Genomic DNA, 19,384 nt, shown 5'->3' on the forward strand with positions numbered 1-19,384 from the left:
CTGTTTAAAAAAAAAAAAAAAAAAGCTCTTACGGACTGAAATTCAAGATGGAATAAATAAACTGGAGTTTTTAACCAATGTGGAATATTTGGTGTCAAAATGAACAAAATGCATAAAAACAAAAACAATGTTAAAAGGTACATTCAACAGTATGGCACATCAGCAGGAAGCTGCTAAAGCCTAAAGTACTGTTGCTTCTTCATGCCAAATGTATTTTGTACTGTTGATTCTACCTTTTACTTCACTGGTAGCTTTAAGGTCTTTTCTACAGAAATACAGGACAGTTCACATTCTGGATGACTGCAGATGGGAACATTGCCTTTAGAGATGGACAGGGATTGTTTGATAAACCTTTTTTATGGAACCAATACATCTGAAAGTTTGAAAACTGATCTGAAGACAACCAGACTGATTGTCTGTGTGCAACATGTTTCATTACATGATAATAGCCCATGCACCTTAACCCTCACCGCACCATCAGTCCCAAAATGTTCAAATATTTACGGGCATAAACACACACAAAAAATCTCCTGGCAGGAATAAACCAGCTGTTAAAGCCCAGCACTGAAAAAGGAAAATATACAAAATGAAAAAGCTCAGATCCTCACAGGTGAATACACACCTGGAAAGCTACCTAATGTGTAAAAACTCAGGTTGGGAACTGTGATGAAAAACCTTTATTTAAATCCAAAACATTAAAAATCACACCACTAAAAGTAAAACAAAAAAAAAAAGAAATGCATCAGTTTAGGTTTGTTGTGGTTTCCCAAAAAAGCATTGAAACTGCAGTGCTCTGAGGGGAACGCTGCAACCGAGATAAAGTCTTAAAAGTGTTTCTGCAATGATGCTGCGCTGTTGGGAGGAGTCGAGAGTTCATCCTCTTGAAATGGCATCTTGTGGAGCTGAGCAGTGGTCTCCAGCAGGTCCAACCTTCCACCCCTACATCGTATTGTCTGGTCGTTGATGTGCACGTCTTCACTGGCCCACTTAGGAGCTCACCAGAACGTAGATCATCCTGATAGAACAAACAAGGTGGATTTCTTTAACTGTCTTTGTTTACCAGACTATTAACACTGAGATTATTTAAGTTTTTAAGCATGTTCAGCTTATTAATGGGTAAAAAAGAAAAAAATACCCATAGAGATAGTAGAAGAACGACAGGAGATAGAAAGCCAGTTTGCACCAGCCTTCTTTTTGACAATATGCCAGGATATCAGCATTCATGATGGTTGTTGGATCGTACAATCCTGGACAGCTCATCACTGGTCTGCTCATGTACCTGTAAGCATCACAACAAAACCAGCTCATCTCATAATACAGACAACTGGAAGGCAAACTTAATACCTGTCTGACATAAAACAAAATATTTAGGTTATATTATAAGTGTTTTTATCCAAACGATAAAAGTTGGATACAAACCTCCAGACATGATAAGCCAACAGAGGCAAGTTGAGACAGAGGGTGAGCCACTCGGCCGCGCAGAAAAACATCACGCAGAAGAAGAAGTGGATGAGATACTCTGGCAGCACCAGCTGAGAAGAAATCAAGTTGAAGAAAACGTTACAATCTGGGGTCAATTTAATCCCCCTGTTCTCATTTTCTCTTTTTTGCTCATGTAATGTCACGACTAAGCTGTAGACAAGGTCTCATCTGTCCATGAAAATTATTTTTACCAAGCCTGGATTCATAACAAATGCAGCGATTTTGTGGGGAGCTAAAGCCACAAGTCAACGGACTATTTAGTAGGATGTCACAGCTCCTCAAAGCCAATAAGTTGTTTTGAATAGTTCAGCTTTTTGTCTGTAATCAGAGCCGGACTTCTTCATGTTGCCATGAAAAGTGAAATTAGCTGTGCTGTAATGAAGATGTCATTTTAAACAGAAGTCCTTTTCATGTCTAACACTGTGCTGTAGTTTGGTCTTTGGGGCACATGGAGATAAAATACGTACTACTCTGACATCATCTGCAACACACGAAACAGGGTGAAAAATCAAGACCTACCACCTGCAAAACCAGTGATTTCGAAGCCAAACTCAGGAAAAGACACTAGTTTTATGTTGACACTGTGCGACACCTTGAGATTTATAGTCTGATGTGCTGAAAATGCATAAAGTTTCTGACATCCAATTATAATTAATCATGTGAGCTGTTTGAGGAGTATAAAATATCTGTTCTTGCAAGTGGATAGGAAAGGTTTGTTTCCCACCCTGGTTCAATGTCATGCATCATCACATCTGACAACAAATAAAAAGGGGAGACCCATCAACAACTTGCTCTGGGGAATATTTGCAAATGTCAACGTCGACGTTTTTGCAGTGAGAGCAAACCTACAGATCATCCTACTTCCTGATGAGACGCACGCTGGAGAAGGACCATGCTGTGAGCATAGCAGTGTTGATGCAGCAGCCTGCCTGAGGTCAGGTCTGGTGCGGGTTTTGGGTGGGGGGCAGATGGAGGCACCACATGGAAGCCATGCATTTGAAAAGAGCGGAGGGCGGAGGCAAACCCCACAGCCCACAGATGGAAAAGGTGAGGGGCGTGTGAGAAGAGGAAGGTGCAGGACGGAAGGGGGCTGCAACGTGTGGAAATCCTGCACTGTGCTGCCAAATACAAAACGACTGATTGCTGGTGCAAACTTAAGTGTCAAATGAGCTGAACGGCTCACCAGTGAATGGACTGGCCCTTATAAGAACTGCAGATCGGACTACGGAGGCCATCATGGATTAAAGGTAAAGGAATATGTGTGTTTTGTACATCTAGGATAACTCCTCCTACTATGGAAATTACTGACCAATCACTGATCTCAAATAATGCTGAGCTGGAGAGAGTTGAGACCCTGCTGCCATCTGTTCTGAACCACAGGGGATGAAGACTGAAGCCAACACTGAGCTCATGACCAATAGCTTAAATCTGCTAAATGTTGACTTAAACTCTAGTAAAGAATATGTTACACTGACTGACACAAATTGTTACTAGTGGATACAATTGATCTGAAGTCTGTAAGTAAACCACAAGCCACTGTTTGGCTATTAAGTAATATTTCAAAGCATCAGGGTTTGATATGTTACTAGAAATAAAAGCTTTTTTTTTTCAACCATAACACAAATGACTTGAATTTAATTAGAATTTCTTGTATCAGTAACAATATATGCAAACAAAGGGTAGATTATAATAACCATGCATGCTTTGAGCATTTGCAAGTCTTTTCAGTTAACAGCTATAACTTACCAATTAATCAGTAGCAAATCAAGTTTCATCCTAAGGAATATATTTAACCAAAGACAGTCAGTCCAAATGGTTTTCATATGCTGTTAGTTGCTCAAAGCCTAAAAATTGCCAAGACAGTTTAATCTGTTGGATGAGTTACAAACTAAAACTTCAGAGTAAAAGCTTGTAACCAAACTCCTGCCTTTTTCAGTTTGAATACATGACACAACAAATGTATTACAGTTTAAGTTCACATCAAAATGCTCAAAGAATAAAAATATTAAAGAAATAAAAACTTGGGGCTATAAAAGAACAGGTGACATGATTTTATCCCATCAAAAACTGAATCTGATTAGTTAACTGAAAAGACGATTGCAAACACTTCACCGTGCAAAATGACAAGACTTCGGACTGAGTTGAACTGAACGGGCAATTTAAAGTTTGGTACAAACCTTTAAAGCAATTTTGACTCTTTTAATCTTTTTGACCTTTTCAACTGTCTTTTTGCCATTTAAAAAAAAAGGGGAGAAATAAAGTAGAAAAACAAAGGAAGCAGATTGGAAAAATAAAAGTTGTTAGTTTGACAGCTGACAAAATGACTGAACTCTTTAAAAAGGTAGTTTATTTAGCATAACAGTGCAGAGAAATGCCAAAAAAAAATACAAGATAGGTGGAGAAAGTCCTATGTAAAGATTTTTAAACAGAGCGAGTCTGCATGCAGTCATAGAGGCAAGGAAGGTGTGTGAGGTGTGATTGCGGCACTTACAGGATTTAAAGTGTTGCATTGATCTATAGGATTCTTGTAGTCAGTCTTCAGCTCATCAAATGCAATTATCTGTAGGGGGGGAAACAGAATAAAACAATAGATTAAAAAGTAGCAATTTATATGGAACATTTAATGTCACAAGCTTACTTGAAATGAGCAAACTACTTGCGCTGAATACATCTAGCAAGTTGTTTTATAGCCTAGGTAAATATTACTGTACCTAACGTAAAATTTGACAAGCTGGAAATAGTTTAAATGTTACAGTGAAATAGCACTTTTTCCCATTACTAATAATTATGGAAAGGTTATTTTACCAATTTAATTACACCCTTCAGGCATACTTCCAGTTATGTAATTTAAACCACTGTTTTTCAACCCCTTTGCCATTGTGCCACGAGAGATTATTATGTGTGCCCTAAAAAATTACCCAGTTTAACCTAATTGTTCTAAAAAGCTGCTCTGTCTTGATCCAAACAGGTCCCTGTCAAAGACAATAATATTCCTTCTTGTGTTTATCTGATTTCTATTCAAGAGGCTTTGATTAGATGGACTTAAAATTAATTATATGGACTTAAAGAAATCGGTTTGTGGTGTGCATTGTGATTTTTCAGCGAAAAAAGTGCCTTGGCTCAAAAAAGGTTGAAAAAACACTGATTTAAACTATGTATGGTCACCGTTTTAAGTTTACAAGAAGTTGCATAGTCTTAGATGCAATGCTGATTTTATCATTACATTTATTGGTGTTATTAAATGCAAAAACATGGCACTTGAAGTGTTTTGTAACAAATCCTGTGACCTTTTGGATCCTGCCAACCCAATTAACTAATAATTGATGTTTATCAGGGATCACGTGACTTCGCCGTCGCAGCGGCTTGTCGCTCTCTGGTTGGACGAACACGTTAGCTTAACCTGCTAAGTATCAGGCTAGCTGTTAGCGTAACACGACTATCTAGTTTGGGAAACTTTACAGGTTTGTCGCAGTTTTTTTTATATACTAAAAAGGTGTTTACTGTTTTGTTAAAACAGTTAAAGTGTTTAATAGAACAAGTCCAAACTACACTATCCATGTTTACAATGATAAGTTAAGTTAAAGCCGACGACAGGATGTGTCATTCATTCAACAACGCGCTTCAGAAGAGGTTTCTTTAGCATGGACACGCTCCATACAGATATTACCATAATATAATGGGACCTTGCTAAAAACAGTAACCTTCCCAGTTATGCGGCGAACTAAAACCCAAAACCTTCCCAGTTATGTGGCGGAGAGGCTGGCCTTGTGTTGGCCCCCGCATTGCCTTGGCTTCCCCGCTCCTTCACCAGCGTTGAGCTGGCAGGCCCACGCTCCTTGTAAAGGTGTACTTACATGCCAAATAGCGAAAAAGATAAGCGCCGCCGTGAGCAGCAGAGCAAGCATGTAACAAAAGGCCGCGAATGTGAACGCCATTTTTCCTCAAGTTCTTCTTGTCAGTTCCTCCTCGGTCTACGGATGATGCAGGCAGCTTCCCACCGTTCTGAGATTTGGTGGGATGTCTTCTTCTTCCAGCAATGTTTCACCACATAGAAGGCTCTGGAGTTGCACTACTGCCATCTTGTGGTCTTTTTGTTTACATGTTGTGGCGGAAATCGTGCACTTAGTGTAGTTTTAATACGTTACTCCTTTATTAAGCTTCTTTTATGTAGTACAACATATATATTCTACATTTAGACCGGTGGTGGTGTAGTGAGTAAGCGAGAGTGCTTCAATACAGAAGTTCATGGGTTCAATCCCAGTGTTGGACAATGATAAGTAATGCTAGATAGGTGGGTGGCTGTAGTTCAGGAGGAAGAGCTAGTGGCTTGCAAGTGTAAAATTGGGAGTTACAGTCCAGGCTTCTCCTGACTATGTGCCGAAGTGTCCTTGGGCAAGACACTGAACCCTAAGTTGCCCCCCAATGTGCCTATCTTACTATGAGTGTGTATGTAAGTCGCTTTGGATAAAAGCATCTGCTGAAGGACTATAGAATAGAATAGAGTAGTTCAGAAAGCTTGCTTTTAGTAGGTTCATTCATAAAACTGAATGTTTTGTTCAAGGCCTGTTTCAGCTTGCCAGGTAACAGTTATTTGTGTATGCCTAAAGATCGCTGTAACACCCTGAGCAGGGGCAGAGCTCTCGAGACCTCGAGCTTGCAACAACTGGGCATTGTCAATAAACTGGACGGAGCACAGTTGATTTCTAGGTTTACTTCTCATCAGATAAATTCCACAACATATGTCCTGCAGGTTAAGTGTTTTTTTTTTTTTTTTGCTGCTTTATACTGAAAATGATACCCAACTCAATGAACAATACATTGATTATTTAATGCAGCACCATGCACGAAACTATTATACAATCATGAAATGACCAAATCCAACAGAAATGGATTTTTCTAATATATTTCAACTAGTAAATATTTAAACAGTGCATTAAGAGATAAAAAGAAGAAAAATAGCACAAATATATCTGTTGACGAGTCTGATTAGCCCTCTCTGGATTAAATAACATTGTGGAAATTTGATCCACTTCTCTGTCATGTCAAAATTTTGGTCAAATCATACTCTCTGAGCCATCTCTTGGTAGATTGACTGATAGTTTAGACATATAATTTTCAGACATTCACATCAACTAAAACTTCAGATGGTTTCATATTCTTCCAGGCCAGTGGTCTTTGATATGAAGCATAGATTATCACTGTTTTAACAGATTCCTTCAGACAGCACCATCATGGTTAAAAAACACTATTGTGTGATTTAAAATATTTTGTAGTTAGCCTGTATGGTGGAATTAGTGAAACAAAGTGTATATTTGTGTCTTTCAGAGCTGGAGGTCTTTGGACAGTGGGAGGAAGCCGGAGTACCCAGAGAGAATCCACACATACACGGGGAGAACATGTAAACTCCACACAGAAAGGCCACTGTCCAAACCCTGCACCAGCCATGGATCAAACCAGCAACCGTCTTGATGTGAGGCCACAGTGCTAACCACCATGCCACTATGCAGCCCATATTATATTATTAAAGATAATAGTTTCCATTTTCTAGATGAGAAACACTGTTTTACTTGGTTTTCAGTCAAATTCTTACATGATACAATCACAAGATTTTCAATATGAGAAATAAATTTGGAGCATAAATGCATCATTTTCAATTACAGAATATTCTTAGTGTTACTGTGACATTCTCTATTAAACCTTTAAGCCATCATTAAACTTCTAGCCAACATGTGTTGTGATGGAAATAACAGCATGTGTTGGAAATGCCGTATCACACAGAATTGTTCAACAATGTTCACTTTAAACCATTCTTTTAATAAATAAAAGTGAAGACATCATTTTAGTAATAAACACCAAATGTAATTTGGTAAATGTAATGTGATGCATTTAGAACATTTGCATTGTTACTGCCATCACAATAAACAAAGTGAGGGAAATGACAATGTGTACATTTTATGTATGAGCATACTGATCTCATTTTTATACTTGGTATTAAATCTAATTAAAATACGCATTCTAAATGCTATTTCCTTATTCTTTATACATTCAGAAGAAATATGAGCTGTTTGGAAATAACCACCTTTATAAAACTCTTGGTTGTAACTCTCTATTTAAACTTCTAGCCAACATGTGTTGTGATGGAAGTCACAGCGTGTGTTGGAAATGCCGCATGACACAGAATTGTTTAACAATGTTCACTTTTAACCATATATTCATTCTTTTTATATTTGTATTCATATAATCATTCTTGTTTAAGTGAAAGTGAAGTGATAAAAATAAAAAAAACCTCTTTGTTTAGCAAAGATTTACCTGGATTTTTTTTTATTTCACTCCCTTTCATGGAGCTAATTCACTTTCCTGTCACATGACAGTTCCTGATGTTGCAAATATAGACATTTTTAAAGTGTTTGCTAAAAATGATTGACCCCAGTTGAGAATGAAAAGTTTTTATGAAAAGTACATAAAATACTGATATATCTCACAAACACATTGGGCCTTTAACGATAAATGAAATAAGGAATTCACACTCTCTTGTCCATTAAGTTGTTAGATGAAAACAGAACTCATGATTACGAGGGATTAAATGTCCAAACTTTGGCTCAATCATAAAGGAAACGTAGCAAAAACAAGCTATTACATTTTGTGAAATAAAAATAATAATTTGTTCATTTTTTAAATCCGTCTTTGTGAAAAGTAAGTGCAACTAAGCGATTTGTTTTGTTATTTCTGCAAATGACACATTTTTAGTAGCTGGAGATTCACACATTTACATAAGTTATCTTTTATTAAAAAAACAAAACAAAACAAAACTGTTTGATATGAAATATGTAATTGTGACTAATCTGTTTTTTCCCCATCACATGAAACCAGGAAAGGCAAGTTTATAAGACAACTGAAAGTACAAAAAATTAATTTGGTAAGAGCTGAAACAAACTTAAGAACACCGTAAAAACATTATAAATATTTCAGTTTAAAAAAACAGTCTGGAAAGCAGAGGGGTAGACATCACTGTCATTTTATTTGGACAACAGGACAATAGACACCTTTATAAAGTATGGGAAAATACAAATATCTCAAGTTTCACTGATACCACGAGGCAGCTGGTTATGATAGACATTTCAGGTATTTTTAGTAAAAAGGAAAGGACATAGAAAAGGCATTTGATCAGAGAGGACACTCGTCGAGCTAAACTACACATTTGCAGGTTAACGTAAAGACTGCAAAAGCCAAAATGCACTAATTTTCACCACATAAGAGGAAAAGCTATGAGATCCACAGGACATAACCAGAAACAAGGCTCATAAACGTAGCTGAGCAGGCCTCACATGGAGGAGAATGTAACATGTGGACAATTTTACTACATCTCACTTCCACTAAGAATAACAAAAGGAGAGTTCATCTCAAAAGAAATGACTTATTTTCAGACCGAGTAAGAACACAGCTGATGTTCACCAACCAGATGTTTAAAGACTTCCTGTGCAAATAAAACATATAGAAGTCAAATAATTCATACAAGTGAGCAGAGATGTTTTAGGTCTGTCATGAGGAAACTTCTTACACTCTCTAAAGAATGCAGTTCTTATACAGTAGCTCTCCACAGTTTAAAGGTTTGGAAAATTGAGGAATATAATCAATAAGCACATTTTTATTCACATCAAAAAACAGTGCATTGCACATCTCAAAGTTAGCCTGTACTGCATTGATCTAAATAATTTCTAATGTTTCATAATGTCCATTTAGACAGTTTCTTTTCCACAATTTACTGCTAAAAAACAAGTACAGCGTAAAACTTCAGCTGTAGAATATAAGCCCCTAAAAACATGCCTGTCAACTGTGCTGGAATTGCAATTTTCTGCTTCTGCAGCGTCATCCTGGCTAACATGAGGCTGACAGTGTAAATCTTAGCTCCAATGTTATCAGTAGACATAAAAACAAGAGATTACAGTTGCACCAGTTGGATTAAACCTTGGGCAGCTGTTTACATGTAAAGCTGCTGTGTAGTGTAGAAAAATTGATTGTGCGTACGTATGTTTGAGTCAGTTCTCTGGGATCAGAAATAGTGTTTTAATATTCATAATAATGTTTGCTTTCAGACTTTCAGATAAGAAAGTCTCTAACAATTCTTCCTGTGTTCTCCTTTAACAACAATCAAATCTGTGGACTTGTCATATTTTAAACGAACAAACAAAAAGGTACAGAAAAAAAACAAAAAACACAAGGCATTAGTATGGCAGACTTAACTTCTACTCTCCCTCATCCATTTCCAAAAATCTGAGTCAAAAGCGACACTGATGGGATGTGGGGTTCATGTGTGGTTATCATTCTTTCTGTGGGTCGAACCAATATGCCAAACTGGTATTAGGCTATTAATAACAATCAAAAATCTGCCGCCTAAGTGATTTAACAAATTTTTATAAAAACTGACTTTAGCATTTGAATAAAATTCATTGCTTTTTAATAACTTTGAGCTGCTTATTCTGGAACTTTTCTGGGTTTAAGTAGTCATTTTACAGGATTTTAACAAAAAAAAAAAAAAAAAAAAAAACAAGGTCAATTTTTGTCTGAGAAAAGTAGCAGACTAATATGGTTTGGAAAGTGGCGCATTTTTTACTGTTTTAAATGTGTGCTTCACGTTTGCTCAAAGCTTAAACCTGCTTTCTGAGTGAGAATACACACTCGTTTGAATTATATAAAATAAAAAAAGTATGAACACTTACAGACTTTAGAGGTTGGCACAAAATATGAGCAGCTGCCACATTCAATGCATGCATATCAGTATCGGCATTCAAAAGAAGCTACATTTTTTATTCTGCATGGAAAATGACCCACATTCTGCCCTTCAGCTACCAAGCCTAAACACGAAGCACTACTGGCATTTGGAAGAGTCGCAGCATCATTCTTAATCCATAACAACCACAAAGCAATCAAACGTGGTTTTTAAGCACAACATTCATGAACACAACAACAGTAAGAGCTATAAAGCACAACAGTTAAACTCCCAAAAGACACAGTTCCCCACTTAAAGAGAAAAGTCCGGCAGATTAAAAAGAGAGCAGGGGATACCAACGTGTCCAGTGTCACCATCATCGCCGTCAATGTCGCAAGAGACTTAAGTTTTGTGTAGAAATATTCACGTCTGGAATGTTTCAGTGGAAATACTGTTCCCTTGATTGTTTAGCAAAGTCTTCACAAAGTGTTATTTCTCTAAACAGAGATCAAACTGTCTGATGATGAACTAACGGGGCTAAATGTTGCTGAACAATAAGCCCTACCTTGTGCATCTATTAGCCTGTTCGTGTGCGCAGATCAACATACTTAACATGTATTAGTATTATTTCTTATTGTACTTTGTTTAAGTGACTGTCCTGTGTAACTTGTTTGAATGCCCTTGAGTGAATACTGAAGGAGAGGCTGACTAAAATAGACCTCAGCAGTGTTTTCTGGACTGCAGCTATGATTGTTCAAATGATCTGGCTGGAAGGAACAGGAAATTAATGCTCTAAAATGAAAAAAACATAAAACTAATCTACATAATCAAGAGTTTTAAAAAAAAAAAAAACATGAAAAATAAGACTCCCTCAAATAGTGAAAATCAAACAGAGGAGGTTCCAAGTTGACAAAAAAAAGTAAACTAAAACAAAGTGTTGTCAGAAAGCCTAAAAGTTCTCCTGAATGAGCATGCGTTGGAGGGGCGGATCGATTACTTTCCACTTCAAAATCTATGGAGTGTTGTTTCAACACAGACACATCACTGGGACATGGAGAGATTGCATGGGAGACAAGTATAGACCTGCGTCATATAGTATTTGTTGTTTTAGGCTGCCAGATGGGCGAGGTTTAGTTAGTGCCATAACTGTTGACAATCACAGAGAAGTACCCAATCTCTTGTGATTGTCTGAACCTTCAGGCACAAACTGAATTGTAAATGCCATCATGGATGCCTGAAACAGAGCAAGAAGTACTTCCAAACACTACCTGAATCAGGTCTGATGCACAGAACAGGGAAACATTAACTGTGGTGTGTTCTCCTTGAGAGATGACACGAGTTGTGCAAGCTGGATCCTCCCCGCATCCCATACCTCGAGGTGAGGTGGTGACTTTAACGGAAGAAGCCGAGTTTCTCTCTGAGCCATTCTTCTGTCAGGTCCTCTGTGTTCCTGATCTCAAACACCTGTTAAAAAAATAAGAGCATCATTTTTTTGTGCAATTAGAAGGAAACACATTCAATCATTGATCAATTCAATAGGCAACAATAATCAATTCCAAAGTCAATAGATTAGAATGTTTCTCATGCTTCTCTTTCTATCTAGTGACAGGATGCTGCCACAACCTACTGTGGACTTGATTCCTACTGTAGTTTGAAGCTCCCACCCATAGACTGTATATAAAAAGATGGCCGGAGCCTCCGTGACGTCACCTGCAGGTTTCTGAAGAGCAGAATTGAAGCTCGGTGGGTGGTTCCTATCATCGACATCTTTGCAGCATCATGCATGTCGTGTCTCCCAGACAATACAAATATGGCAAAAAGGTAGAGCTGAGAGGGGGGCTGTAAGCGTCATGGGGGATGATTGACATCGAGCAAACTCCGAGCTTCTGTAGCTAAGAGCTAACCGAGCTAACCTGGAGATAACAGGAGTTAACCAGCTAACGGAGCTAACGCTAAGTCACGTTGTTAACTGGCTAAAAACGCTTTTGTGCGTTCTTCTTACTTGAAGCGGGAAATCAGGTACATGTCAATCAGAAGGACACGCCTCTAAATATGCCGAACTTCGAGATTAAATTACTTTTAAACGGGCGAGTTAGAAAAAAATTCACTCCCCCCACAGTTGTCATGAAGGTAAACCTGACCTATTAAACCTAAAATGGATTTTTGTACCAGGATGTAAACATGTTTATTTCTGCCGTAAAGCTGGTCTTTATAACATGGAACTCTATGAGGATTTGCTCTGTTTTGGAGCCCCTAGTGGATGAAGGGGGAACTGCAGTTTTGGCACTTCATAGGCTTCACTTTTAACTGCCGGAGGTTGCCGCTTGGCCAGGACCCCATCTTTGGAAATCACTGCCGTAGCCTCCGGAATCACTACTCTGGTTAATAGGGTGACTAAACTATTAAATTAATTTCTGCTTAGCATGTTTGCCTTTCTATCTAGTCACAGACTGTGCAGTACGCTGCCAAAACCTACAGTTTGACTTGATTCCTACTGTAGTTGGAAGCTCCCTCCATTAACAATTCATTGATGGCTAAAGTCACGATTACAAAAGAGTTCTTCAAGATCTTTGCTGCATGTTTGGTACTTCAGAAAGTGAGTATTTTCTAAAAAGTATTGAGGCATTGTAAACTCTGGCAGTACCTCTTATCTGGCAGATACAAGGTCATGCACGGAGTGGCAGGACTCACTAACCTTGGTCAGCTCAACAGTTTGCACCAGCTTGTTTTTGCTTCCTGCGTACATCATCTGCTGCTCTGGTCTGCAACCTGCAATGCACCAGCATGTACCACAGCATGATCAAAAACAGTCTCCAAGAGCAGCTGAAATAAAAAAAAATAAAAAAATAAGAGGATGGTCTTACCAACTGGACTGGAGAAGATGAAGCAGAGCGGATAAGACACACGTCCATCATCATGCTGATACTTGTAACTGTAGACAACGAACGTTCTGCGTGATAAGGACATTTAACGTCACAAGGGACTAACTTCTAACAAAAATAATTGTTTCTTATTTTTATAATATATGTAAAAGAATGAGCTTCTTTATAAGGTAGAAAAGGGAATAAATCATTCAAACACTGTGACTCAGATCATCTAGTCAAAGGATATCTGGGCTGTCTCTCAGGCAGTTCATCCTTTAGATCATCAGGAGAGATATCCTAAAAAACAAAGGTGATATGAACATTGGTTTCATTTGCACTTTATCTAAATAAGTAGTTATTTACTAAATTCAGAAGCTGACAGACTGAGAGAAAAACAAGCTGAAGTCAGATTTAGTTCCTTAGACTTGGGTTTAACTTACCTCATGCTCTTCATCAAGAATAACAAGCTGCTTGTCTTTATCGATTTTCACTGAAGGATGACAAAGAACAAAATATGTATTTAGGCCAGAACTGAATTTATTTTACATAAAACAAATTTGTTTTTAAAGCAGTCGTTTGCTGAATAGTAATTAGAGCTGGGACAAAACACTTTTGTCTCAATTAGACTTTTAGCGATTTTTTTTAAGGGGTGGGAAAATTAAATTGAAAAATTGAATATCGAGATTTTTTGCTTCACAATTTTAAAATAGATTTTTAACAAAAAATGGATTTTTTTTTCCAGCTCAATAAAAATAATCCATTTTAAATTTTTTGTCATTTTTATTGTTATTGATCTTTTTTTACTTGTCTTCTTGAGCATTATAGCAGCAGAATGATGGTCTGGCTACTGGGTTATTTTTTTCCTAATTGAAATCAAGGTAAATTACCAGCAAAAAAAAGTTTTTTACAGTTGTTTTTAATCTACAAAAATCAGCAATATCAAAGGATCGTAAAAATCGCAATTTAAATTGAATCGGCAGCCAAAAAAGTCGGAATCGAATTGGGATGAAAGCATATCATCTCAGCCATAGATTTCATAGGTGCCGATTTTATTTAAATTTCTCAGTACTGCTGATCTTGAGTTTGCTTTTTAAACACCAGATCACATGAAAATCTTGCATGATGACCAAGTTTATAGACTGAATCACGAGCCAGATTTCCCAAATAAATCACTGTGTGCCAGTTTTTAAGATTTATTCAGCAGGAATATATCTAAACCAGCTGTTTAAACTTCTACTCTTGTTTCAAAAGTTTGAACTGCAAGAAAAAATGCTGGTTTGAGGGTCTGTTGGCTTGCTGCTGTCATACGTTTGGCTATTAGGTTTGGATTTCCTGCTTGAAGAGCAGTAACACGGCTTATCGCAGTACGTGACATGTGCATTACAAACAGTTTACAAACAGCTTTCAACGTGTCCAGCTCTGCTTTTCCCTTCAAAGCCAAAAATCCAAAATGTCTCCACACTTTTGACTTAAAACGTGATGGAAGGTTTATCTCTGCTCATTTTTGCAGGCTGTCCGCCATTCTCCATCTGCTGTTTAAGTGTTTTCCAAAACAAATATAACGTAATGTTACTAAACCTCTGATGAATAAAACTTCTTTTTCTCCATCTGACATCTAAACATATAAACATTTAATACTGAAGAAAAAAAATTATTTTAGTCCCCCCCAAAAATCTATTGAAATGATAAATTTAAAAAAAAAAATCCTGATTTTTACATGAATTGAATTTTTTCACACCCCTAATATTAAAAAAGCTGGTTTGAGTGTATGACTTCAAGCCTGAATCCATGTCATGCAAACACACACTGCTAATCCCATTCAGCAGAAATGAGATTCTGAACCAAACAGCGGGGAGGATTAAGCTCACGCTCTATTTCCATACAGACAACTCTGACTTGTGGTATCAAAATGTGCTTGAGGCACAAAAAAGTGTAGCTACTAGTTAGCTTGTATCTTATAAGCAAAAACCAGTAATATTCTTCATTATAATATTTAAATCACAGACGAATCATGTAGCTTTCTGACCATAAAACTCTGCAGCCTGGCAGCGTGCCAAGGCTGAGAAACCGCGCTATACAACTTTTTTCATTTGGTACACTGTGTGACGTTTGTGTCAGCTGTGTGAGTCATCGTTAGATCTTTTTTTGCTACCTGGAGAGAGCTAACAGGTCAGGTAGCATGCAAGATGGATGCCGAATTAGCCGTCGACAGAAGGCGTGTGACGGGGAAAATGACTAAAGTTCTGTAATGCGTCTTTAAGACTTGGGGAAAAAAAATAAATGTGACATTTTGCTGACTTATAATGAAGAAAAGTTGGGAAAACAAACTAGAAAGCCAATGTGTATGCAACGCTAACAAGATAACACACCCTTTGCTAATATGAAGGTAGGGATGCATCGATACCGATACCAGTATGTCCTCGTACATGGTATTAATAAAAGTGTACCGTTACCACAACCGATACCCAATACCACACTAGTCAAGCCAGCACAGATGTGTTTGATGACATGCTTTGGACGTGTTTTAAAAGAAATAAATCTCTTGAATGTTAAAATGTGACATTTTTTGTGACACTAAAAGCTAGATCTTTGTTTCAAAACCCCACATTTACAGTTGTATTTCGGTAAAATGTGCCAAATCAGAATAAAACTTGTTGAAATTGTTGGATCTGTAATGTTATTATGTTTGTATTGGTGAGGTAACTTAAGAAAGGATGAGTAATTTATTACAACCTAATGAAATCTTACAGTTATAGCAGCAATAATAACTATAGTTACAACAATGTTCGCATAAACAGATTTGGTATCGGCAAATATTGGTATCAGCAGATATTCAAATTTCAGATATCGGTATCGGATCGGAACTTTTAAGAAGTGGATCGGTCCTATATCCTATTTAGGTCCTATCCCTATATGAAGATATTTTCATTGGAATTCTAATCATGTTTAAAAGACTTTTTTGGGTCATTTTTCCATTTCCCTTTCAGATAATAATAAGTATTTTCCAAGCTAACACTTCCTTATCTTTTAATGTAGCATTTAGAAGTTTCTTTACTCATATGCTCCATATAGCTTGGACCAAACCTTTTACAGTTCACAAGTCAGAAAACCAGACTTTTTCCTTCTTCACAGCATGCTGAGCACAGGTGTAATGATTGGCATTAACGATAGCTATTTTTCTTTTCATGCCTCAGTAAATGCAGACATTGGACCAGCACATGCTTCAGCAGCACATTCCCATAAATGGATTGAAGCCATTATTAAACACACATGCGCATTTCTTGTCATGACAGGTCTGCAGTGAAAAAACTTCCATAAACTGCAGATTTACCAGTTTTTAATGCAATTTTTGGATTTAGAGGTTGGGGACATTTCTAGGACTCCTAAAGTGGAAATCCTCCCAGTCAAGTTTTCCACATAACCTTTCCGACATGGAAATTCTGGTTAAAATGTCCTTCTCACTCTCAGACCACAAGTTTCTAAATTTGTTCGTTCTAGCATATTCTGGCCAGACAGAAAGCAGTGAAGTATCATGAGCGTGTTTAAATAAACACAAAACAAATAAAGTTTGATGGGATTTTATCAATAAGCATGCAGGAGAGGAAGGTTGGTGACTCACTGACGATGGCCGCATTATTGGTCTCCTTCCGGAAACGGAACTGCCTCAGCTTTTTCACCAGGTCTTCATCCACATCACACACCACCAGCGATTCGCTCTGATTAAAAAAAAAAAAAAAAAAAAAAAGCAATTGAAATCAAACTTCTCATTTTCAGAAGAATAATGTCATATTTTACAGATAGACACTGTATTTCACCCTGTTTGGTCAACAAGTTTTATTTCCATCTGCTTCATGCTTTAAAAAGCACTGTGTAACTCTTTTCTCCTTTATGGTTTCTATCATTCTTTATATGAACACACGATAACAGAAAATGAGCAGACTGTGTTAGAAGCGTGACACTGACATTCCTGTGGTTCAGTCTGTATTTTTGTTTATTTGTTATGACTATCCCTGATCCAAGCATGAGAACCTGATAGTTAAACACAATGAGTGCCTAAAAAAATTTGATGACCATAAAATAAGATTGAAAATACAGCTTGTTGAAAAAGTAACAGAAAGAAATGTTCAAAACAGCAGTCCCTCTTCAGATATTGAAGCCAAACAAACAGCCACAGTACAACTTTCTGCTTGAGTCCAATCTGACCTGGCAGATTTAATCCAGAGAGAAAACAATACACCAGTCTGAACAGGATTTTATTGGTCTAAACCTCCATCACGTCCACGCACAAGATTACATAACTCCATCACAAAGGCATAAACTCTCCAGGAGTCTCTGTAGACATTCTGAAATCTTTAATTACACCTTCATGAACAGATGGCTGGTGGGAGTCAGGATTTCACTGAGCTCTGCCAAAGATTTCTGCAGATTAAGAAAAGACTGGAGCAGCTAAGACTCCGGCTCTTGGAAGAACAGGAAGCTTGCAGATAAAATGGGAAACAGGCGTGACAATAGGAGCCGGAAGTGGCCACAGGTTTACTTCTGGTTTACATTCCTGCAGACACTGGCAACTGGTTGGCCAATTGGTCAGCTAATTCATCCAGGAAATCAGAGTCAGATAACTTTAATAATATGCGTCATATGCGGATTGTAATACTGTAATAACACCTCGATGACTCCTGACAGTGAAGACAGACTAATTGTCATGACACGCAAGCAAAGATCTGGAAAGAAATACGTCTTCATCATAAGGAGACACGCTAGCATTGAGGTAGCTCCCTGAAGCCAGACGTGTTAAAACATAAACCTAAGACCAGATGAATAAAGTTTACTGAGAAACAGTAGCACGAAAAACGGAAGCTGTACTAAAAAATAAAAGATCATGCTTTTCGGTTCGTTCCGTTCATTCGCACATTTCAGCTCAAAAATGCTTGATTACTTGCCTATTATTTATTCATAGTTTACAAATAGAGTATACAATTAAACTTATCTAACACTCACTTTATTTTGAATGACTAACAAAAAAGGGTTATAAATGCGGACATTGAACTAATAGAGTCACATCGGTTTTATTGTGAAACCAGCCACCGGAACTGCTTTCTGTAATGACAACCTTGACATCGAAACAAACAACAGGGTGGAACTAATGCTAGGCTAGCAGGCTAACGCTAGCAAATCTGCGACCTCACTTTTTCCTCAATACTCCTTTAAAGTTCCCATTTGTGAAAGATCACTGACTGAAGCGCAGAAACAAAGAGACTTCCATCTTACCTACTAGTTAACAGAATAACTTACCATTGTTGAAGAGTTATTAAAAATCTCCCTTTTCTGCTGCAGCTGCTCTGAATGGCTGGAACGCTTTGTGGGTTTTTTTTTTTTCCCCCTTTACTTCACAATATCTTGTGACTGGTTTGACCAATCCCATTCAAGCGCCCCCTTCTCCTAAAGTTGGTCAAAAAAATCCATTCATTATCATAAGCAGATATAAAATAATGTAAAAATTTAAAATAAAGACAATAAGTTTGTGTGTGTGTATGTATATATATATATATATATATATATATATATATATATATATATATATATATATATATATATATATATATATATATATATATATGTATATATATGTATATATGTATATATATATATGTATATATGTATATATGTATATATATATATATATATATATATATCCATCCATCCATCCATCTTCTGCCGCTTATCCGGGGTCGGGTCGCGGGGGCAGCAGCCTAAGCAGGGAAGCCCAGACTTCCCTCTCCCCAGCCACATTTGCCAACTCTGCGGGGGGGATCCCGAGGCGTTCCCAGGCCAGCCGAGAGATGTAATCCCTCCAGCGTGTCCTGGGTCTTCCCCGGGGTCTCCTCCCCGAGGGACGTGCCTGGAACACCTCACCAGGGAGGCGTCCAGGAGGCATCCTGACCAGATGCCCGAGCCACCTCAACTGGTTCCTCTCGATGCGAAGGAGCAGCGGCTCTACTCTGAGCCCCTCCCGGATGACCGAGCTCCTCACCCTATCTCTAAGGGAGAGCCCGGCCACCCTGCGGAGGAAACCCATTTCAGCCGCCTGTATACGAGATCTCGTTCTTTCGGTCACGACCCACAGCTCATGACCATAGGTGAGGGTAGGAACGTAGATCGACTGATAAATCGAGAGCTTCGCCTTCTGGCTCAGCTCCTTCTTCACCACGACAGACCGACGCAGAGCCCGCATTACTGCAGACGCCGCACCGATCCGTCTGTCGATCTCACGCTCCATCCTTCCCTCACTCGTGAACAAGACCCCGAGATATTTAAACTCCTCCACTTGAGG

General features: G+C 38.0%; 2 protein-coding genes across 2 annotated transcripts; both read right to left on the reverse strand.

Moving 5' to 3' along the window:
- Positions 1-659: 659 nt before the first annotated feature.
- Positions 660-5,483, reverse strand: cnih1 (cornichon family member 1). The gene is made up of 5 exons (XM_079261888.1): positions 5,337-5,483; positions 3,974-4,042; positions 1,420-1,532; positions 1,136-1,279; positions 660-1,015 (listed from the first exon to the last, which is right to left on the reverse strand). The coding sequence occupies exons 1-5, from the start codon at positions 5,415-5,417 to the stop codon at positions 988-990; spliced, it is 435 nt and encodes a 144-aa protein (XP_079118014.1). The 5' UTR covers positions 5,418-5,483; the 3' UTR covers positions 660-987.
- Positions 5,484-8,526: 3,043 nt separating this feature from the next.
- On the reverse strand, positions 8,527-18,404 carry gmfb (glia maturation factor, beta). The gene is made up of 7 exons (XM_079261889.1): positions 18,346-18,404; positions 16,673-16,769; positions 13,494-13,543; positions 13,301-13,350; positions 13,054-13,136; positions 12,885-12,958; positions 8,527-11,653 (listed from the first exon to the last, which is right to left on the reverse strand). Exons 1-7 carry the CDS (start codon positions 18,346-18,348, stop codon positions 11,582-11,584), a joined length of 429 nt encoding a protein of 142 aa, XP_079118015.1. The 5' UTR covers positions 18,349-18,404; the 3' UTR covers positions 8,527-11,581.
- Positions 18,405-19,384: the final 980 nt, after the last annotated feature.

Source organism: Telmatherina bonti, assembly GCF_933228915.1.
Source record: "Telmatherina bonti genome assembly, chromosome: 22".
Classification (NCBI taxonomy): domain Eukaryota; kingdom Metazoa; phylum Chordata; class Actinopteri; order Atheriniformes; family Telmatherinidae; genus Telmatherina; species Telmatherina bonti.